Here is an 8201-nt window from a genome sequence, read left to right as displayed (position 1 = left end):
AAGGATTTCTTCTTTCACCACTTTTCTTCAACATAGTACTGGAAGTCCTAGCAAGACAGACCAATTAGGCAAGAGAAATAAATAATGAGCATCCAGATAGGAAAGTAAGAAGTCACATTGTCCTAGTGCACAGATGATATAATCTTATATTTAGAAAATCACAAATAATCCACACCAAAAAAAAAAACCTGTTCGAATTAATATACTCAGTAAAGTTTTCAAATATAAAATTAACATGAAAAATTGTGAAATTTATATATGCCAACAGTGTACAATCTGAAAAAGAAATCCAGAAAGCAATCCTCCTTTTCAATAGCTACAAATAATACCTAGGAATAAACTTGACAAAAGAAGTAAAAGATCTGTACAATGAAAACTATAAAACATTGATGAAAAATTGAACATACAAAAAATAAAGATATCCCATTTCATAGGTTAGAAGAATCAATATTGTTAAAATGTCCACACTTCCTAAAGTCATCTACAGATTCAATGTATCCCTATCAAAATACCATTGTCCCTCACAGAAATAGAAAAAAAAAAATCCTAAAATCCATATGGAATCACAAAAGACCCGGAATAGCCAATGCAATCCTAAGCAAAAAGGCCAAAGCTGAAGGTATCACACTACCTGATTTCAAATTATACTGCAGAGTTATAGTACCAAAACAGTATGTTACTGGCGTAAAAACAGATACATACACTAATGAACCAGAATTGACAAGCCAGAAATAAGCAATCCATGTATTTAAAACCAGTTTATTTTCTGCAAAAGCACCCAGAACATACATTGGGGAAAGGACATTCTCTTCAATAAATGGTGCTGGTGCTGGGAAAACAAGATATTCATGCAGAAGAATAACACTAGATCCCTATCTTTCACCATATCAAAAGTTCAAATCAAAATAGATTAAATACTTAACTAACTCTTGAAACAGTAAAAGTATGAGAAGAAAACACTGGGGAAGTGCTTTAGGACATTAGCCTGGCAAAGTATTTCTTGAGAAAGGTATAAAAAATTTAGAAAACCAAAGCAAAAAATGACAAAGAAGATTATGTTAAGGTAAAAAGCTTCTGCACAGCAAATAAAGTCATCAACAAAGGGAAGACATACCCTACAGAATGGGAGAAAATATTTGCAAACTGACAAGGAATTAATAACCAGAATATACAAGGAACTCTTGAACTTAATTACAAAATATCTGATTTATAAATGAGTAGAAAATCTGAATGGACATTTTTCAAAAGAAGACATACATATGGCCAACAGGTATATGTAAAACTGTACAACATAACTAATCCTCAGGCAAATCAAAATCACAATGAGATATCATTTCACTCCAGTTAAAATAGCTGAGACCAAAATGACAAAAAAAAAATACCTAATGCTGGCAAAAAGGCAGAGAAAGTGGAATGCTTGTACACTGTTGATGGGAATGTAAATCAATGTGGTCACTACAGAATACAGTATGTAGACTCCTCAAAAAATTTAAAAATTAAACTACCATATAATTCTGCAATCCAGTGTCTGAGTATATATCTAAAAGAACAAAACCCAACATATTGAAGAGATAGCTGTACTACCATGTTTACTGAAGTACAATTTACAATAGCCAAAATGTAAAATTTACCTAAGTTCTATCAATGAATAAATGGATAAAGAACATGTGGAGTATATATATACACAAAGGAATATTATTCTGTCATGAAAAAATGAAATCTTGTCATTTGCAACATGGATGGAACTGGAGGACATTATGTTAAGTATGATAAGCCAGGCATAGAAAGAAAAATGTATGTTCTTATTTGTGGGAGCTATATCGTGGAGGTAGTAAATAGAATGGTGGATACTAGAGGAGGGGAGGGGGATAAAAAGAGACTGTCTATTGGGTACAAAAATACAGTTAGAAGGAATAAAATCTAATGTTTGCTAGCAAAATAGGGCAACTATATTTAACAATAATTTATTATATATTTTAAAATAGCTAGAAGAGTAGATTTTGGTGTGCTCCTAATATAAAGATTTGATAAATGTTTGAAGTGAAAAATATTTCAGTTGCCCAGATTTGATCATTATACCTTGTATGTTTACATCAAAATATCAGATGTACTACATAAATGTGTACAACTATTATATATGTGTAAAAATTAAAAAGTCATTAAAAAAGAAGTATTTCCCCAACATGGATAAATGGAAGTAATTCATCAACACTATACTACTCCTAAAATCAATTATTAAGAAAGTGCTTTAACCAGAAGAAAAGAACAATAATTATTATCACGAAAACATAGGAAAGTATAAAACTCACTGGTAGAGGTAAATTCATCATTAAATTAAGAATACTTCATTACTCCAGTGGTAGTATATAAATTCTTTAACTGTGTAAGATGAAGGTTAAAAGTCAATATAGTGTTAAATAAATCTAGCTGCCATAATTTTTTAAGGAATGCACAGTATAGAAATATGCAAAGTGTGGCAGCAAAAATATAAATTGTAAGAACAGGATAAGAGTCTAGAATATTTGTATGTGACCAAAGTTGTTATCAGCTTAAAATATTCTATTGTAACTACAAGATTTTTATGTAAGCTTCATGGTAACTAAAAAGTAAAAAGTTACAGCAGATATACAAATGAAAAAGAGAATGGAATAAAAGCTTAGCACTACAGAAAATTACCAAACCACAAAGGTAAACAACATGAGAGGAAGAAACAAAGGATATATTTTAAAAAACAGAAAGCAATATACAAATGATAAGAGCAAGCCCTTACCTATCAATAATAGCCTTGAATGTAAGTAACTGAATGGGCAAAAATAAAAGTAAAAACTAAGCAAGATGTAACTATATGCTCCTTACAAGAGACTCATTTTATCTTTAAGTACACATAGACAAAAAATGAAGGAAGGGAAGAGGTTATTCCATGCAAAAAGTAACCAAAAGTCAGCAGGAGTGATTATACTTATATAATATACTTATAAAATAGACTTCAATTCAAAAACTGTTACAAAAAACAAAGATAGTCATCATTTAATGATAAAAATGTCAATTCTTCAAGAGGATATAACAATTATAAAAATATATATGCACCCAACATTGGAGATTTAGATATATAAGCAAATGTTAGAATGTGAAGGAAGAAACATAAAAATAAAATAATAGCTGAGGACTTCAATAACCCTCTTTCAACAATGGATGTAACAACCAGACACAAAGTTGACACAAAATAGAAGGCCAACTGTATAGCTATAGATAGATATAGATGTAGATATAGATAGATATCTTGAACTGAAATACGTACTGCTAACAAAAGAACCAAGTTTGTAGTTTGAATCTAACCTGATTTCTCCTAAAACAAAAACATCAAAACTATTCAGAGGAATCTAACGGGATTTAGAGTCTCCACAATATTACAGTCACAATGTCCAGGATACTACGTTTTTTTCTCCAGTAAGGGAAAAAAATATGTGTGGATCCTAATTCTGTGTAATGTTCCTATTCATGTTAATTTTGCTATTTCTTCTGTTTCCTCAATTAATTGAAGTAAAACTTTTAAACCAAAGGGTCAGGAAAGTTATTTGAGAAATTCAAATAGATACCACAACCATTCAGGAGGGGGATATAAACTCCAAGGAATTGAGTAGGCACTCAGTACCCTGAAGCCTTCAAGAAGGAAAACAAAGTTATGTGCTAGTGGCTGACCACAGGATGTGAAACAGCCCTATTTTATTAGCAAGAGGCTTACCACTATATCATCCCCAGTGCCAAAGTGAACTTTCCAAAGCACCAATCCAAAAACATCAGTCTCTTTCTTAGGACTCTTAGTGGATTGTATTGGCCACTGCAATGATTTTAAAACTTTGCCTAGCTACATTTTTTCCAAATAAAATATTATTTGGAACCTCAGGGCATATAAAATAGACAAAAGTAAGGCCGCGTAGGAGATTGAGGTATCACAAATCTGACTTCTCAAGATTTGCTCATGTGTGTTAGTAGTCCTGATTCACTCTCTTGGACACCAGAGAACAGAGGATGATCACCTCAAGCCTATAGAGATACTGACTTTTTTTTTTTTTTAATTGTAGTCTCACTCTGTCGCCCAGGTTGGAGTGCTGTGGCATGCTCATGGCAATCCTTCCGCCTCAGCCTTCCAAGTAGCCAGAGCTACAGGCGTGCATGCACTACAATGCTGGGCTAATCTTTGATTTATTGTAGAGATGAAGTCTCGACAAGTTGCCCGGACTGGTCATGAACCCCCGGGCTCAGGTAATTCACTCGCCTCCGCCTCCTTAAGTGCTGGGATTACAGGCTGAGCCACCGAGCCTGGCCTGATATTGACTTCTTAACGTAACATCAGAAGCTTCCACAATTTGACTCCAAAATATGTTTCCAATCCTCTCCTCTGTCACTAAACCAACAACACAAGTTCCAACGATTCTGGACTGTTAGTGGTATCTTACCATACACAGTTTCTGTCTGGAAAACTTTCTCACAAGAGTAGTAGGAGAATTGTTTCTCCCAGCTCAGCAACCCTTTCTTTTCCCAGGACTTCTTCTAGGAGAATTTCACATATTCTTCTATAAAAGCACTTAATAAACACTGCATTGTAATTGTGGTCCACTTAAGTCTGTGATCCACTTAAGTTACTCTCATCTTATGACCAGTCTCAGTATGGTGAATACTGAAAGAAAAAAAAAAGTCTATTACTAAATGTTTTAAAGAATACTATACATCTTTATCGAAATTATTAAGTCACACTGAGGTAGGACTACAGAAAACTAACATCAAAATTTTCCCCGGCCAGGCTCGGAGGTTCAGCCTGTAATCCCAGCGCTTTGGGAGACCCAGGTGAGCGAATTGCCTGAGCCCGCGTGTTCGAGAACCGCCTGAGCAACTTGGCGAGACCTCATCTCTACAATAAATCAAAAATTAGCCGGGCGTGGTAGCGCGCACCTGTAATTCCGGCTACTTGGAAGGCTGAGGCGGAAGGATCGTCGCAGCCCAGCAGGCAAGGCTGCGGTGGCCAGGATCGGCCACTGCACTCCAGTCTGAGTGACAGAGTGAGACTCCAACTCAAAAAAAAAAAAAAAAAAAAGTTCCCCAATTCTATTTTGCCACTTTTCCTTTCTCTCTAATGATATTTTTATATCTATTTAAATATTTCCAATCTCTGTCTTGAAAATCTTCAGTATGCACTGAATTCTTCCTCACTCCATTATTCCTTTTTTCTCATTATCCTCTTTTTATTTCTTTCATGGAGATGTCTCAAGTACTTCCATATGAAAATTAACTTATCTCATTTAAATTATTCCAAATCTACCCATTACTCAGCCCAACAAAGACCCAAAAAAGGGTCCAGCTTAGAAGATAAGGGAGAGAGAAAAAGCATGAATATGTATTATTTAGTATTTTTGTCCCCAATTATGTGCCAATCTATATTCCACAAGACTGTGAGCTTTCTGACCTTGTTTTCATTTTTGTTTCCAGATTATTTCATGTTTTTTAAAATATTGCCAATAGCTCAATGCCTGAGACAAAATAGATATACAGTAAATTTTGGTTGATCAAATAATTGAAGAAGTCAAAAATGACTGAATGAATTAATGAAAGCTCATAGTCCATAGGAAATTCATGAAACTGCAAAAAATTACCCAATTTTTTACACTGTAAACCCATTATCACTGTTCTCAGAAAACTGTGCAATCAATTTCTTTAGAAACAAGGTAATTATTTTTGAATCATTTAGCAGTAGCAATGGTTTTCATTCAAAGACACAATTGCTCAACTATTGAAACACAAAGTAGGCCAACCTTCCCCATCAGTTGAGTTGTCTGCAGAAAGTCTCACATTGTCTTAGGCACACACCTCTGCACAGAAGAGGGCTTGCCAGTTTGCAACCAAAAGAAAATCAACCCTTGGAAAAAATAGCTTCATTTTTCTATTTCTTTTTCCTGTATGACATATTTAAAAGTCAGGTGCCTAATACCTTAAAATGTTTCCTCTTTACCCCTGTATGACTAAAGCTAACTCATAATAAATTATCTACTATTGATTTCATATAGTACTCTGATTCTTAATAAGACACTTTCTATTTGCTCTTCCTACGAATGATGTGACTAGAAGACCAAGGCACATAAAGGATAAAAGGTTAAGTTAGTTACACAGATTATACAACTCAGCATCTCAAGATTAAACTAAACTCTAACATCCATGAAAAGGAGGGTGGTTTGAATGAGAATCCTTTATCCATAAATGCATGTACCTCTCTTCCTTAACTCCATCATGAAGAGAAAAGATAAATCCTAGATTTCCTTCATTCATTTAAATATTGGGAAAAGAAAAATAAGAATTTCGGGAATTAGTGGCATCACCAATCCTTATATTTATTTTGGAACCTCCAGGTGAGAACTAACCTTACATTCAGAGCACAATAAATTTTAAAATAAAATATCATTCACATTCCTTCTGAGAAGCGTTTTTGACACAATATGTTCTTCACAGCAACCTTCACATCTTTGTTCCTCAAACTGTAGATGAGGGGATTAAGCATAGGTGTCAACACTCCATAGAAGAGAGAGATGATTTTGTCTGTAACTTGATCTTTGCACCAGAAAGCCTTGGGTTTTGCATACATGAAGAGAATGGTCCCATAGAATATAATCACCACTGTTAGATGAGTAGAGCCAGTGGAAAAGGCTTTGTGCCGTCCTTCTGCGGAAGGAATCCTCAGGATGGTGGAGAGGATGAAAACATATGAAACAAAAATAAAAAGTACTGGGCCCACAAGAAAAATCATATTAGCAATAATCATGCTAATAACATTTATGGAGATATCAGCACAAGCCAATTTTAAGACGGCCAAGATTTCACAACTGAAATGAGTAACGATATTGTCCCCACAGAAAGGAAGCCGCATCGCCAGAGAGGTTTGCAACATAGAATTCACACCTCCTGCAATCCAGGTCCCAGCAGCCATGGGCACATATGAAGCCTTGCTTATGATGACGAGGTATCTCAGAGGATTACAGATGGCCACATAGCGGTCAAACGCTATCACACTTAGAAGGACACGCTCTGTTTCTCCCATAGCAAGGGAAAGAAACATTTGCACTCCACACCCAGAGAAGGAAATGGTTTTCTTTGAAGTTAAGAAGCTGCTGAGAAACAGAGGAATAGACGAACTAGTGTAGCAGATGTCCAAGAATGTTAAGTTACTGAGGAAAAAGTACATGGGGGTGTGCAAGTGGGAGTCATAAACACACACAAAGATGATGCCTTTGTTTCCCAGCAGGATCGCCAGATACATACATATGCCATCACAAAGTAAACAGCCTCGAGCTCTGGGTAATCTGAAAACCCCAGCAGGACAAATTCTGTCACAGAAGACTGATTGAACTTTCCCATGTTAATATTTTCTTTCACCAACAGGAATTCTGTAGTGACTGGAATGTATGTGGATCTGTTAGAGCAGTGTCTGTAAGAATCATTTGCATTCCTGAGTGCCTTCCCTTATGGGTAATAAGGACCTATAATTGGATACACAAATAGCACAAGAATATATTACAGTCCTCTAAATTGAGATTAGTTAAACTTTCAGATCTCATGAAGGAATCTTTAGCTCTTAAAAAATATGGTCTTGTTAGAAAATAGATTAAGAATATATGCAACTGGGTTCAAACTAGGTTTCTCATTTGCATTATGAATTTGTAATTATTTTTAATATAATTTTATCATAATACTTTGACCAAATAACCCACAACAAATATAATATGCATAAAATATTATTGACGAATAGATATTTGATAATTTTAACCAACATCTATATATGTAATTTTTTCACACTAACATATTATCTTTAATTTTACGATTACTGTTCATTAATTTAAGTAATTTAATTTAAAAATCACTGTTCTTCAACTACTAAAGCAATCTGATATAGTTAAGGCCTGTTTCAATAGTAATTTAACCTTAGTTTCAGAAGAATTTCATGTCTAAAAGAACAAATAGAAAATAAGTATTTTTAGAAAAAGTACTTTTGATTGTTCCTAATTTTGAGGAACAATCAAAATCTCCTAAGAATATTAACTAGCGCACAAGTATTGTTTGTAAAAGAAACAAGGAAAGATTTTTTTTTTTTTTTTAGGTAAAATTATTCATCTTTGTCTTTTTCAGTACAAATTAGAAAGTCTCTCTGGTCACTCCAT

General features: G+C 34.3%; 1 protein-coding gene across 1 annotated transcript; it reads right to left on the bottom strand.

Moving 5' to 3' along the window:
• Positions 1–6451: 6451 nt before the first annotated feature.
• Positions 6452–7401, bottom strand: LOC103266496 (olfactory receptor 13C7-like). The gene is given in 2 exon segments (XM_008064131.1): positions 6452–7311; positions 7314–7401. Coding segments are annotated over 2 exon segments (948 nt in total).
• Positions 7402–8201: the final 800 nt, after the last annotated feature.

This window comes from Carlito syrichta, unplaced genomic scaffold (assembly GCF_000164805.1).
Source record: "Carlito syrichta isolate Samal-C Ts95f unplaced genomic scaffold, Tarsius_syrichta-2.0.1 Scaffold307205, whole genome shotgun sequence".
Taxonomy (NCBI): Eukaryota; Metazoa; Chordata; class Mammalia; order Primates; family Tarsiidae; genus Carlito; species Carlito syrichta.
This window is presented reverse-complemented; position numbering and strand designations above follow the sequence as displayed.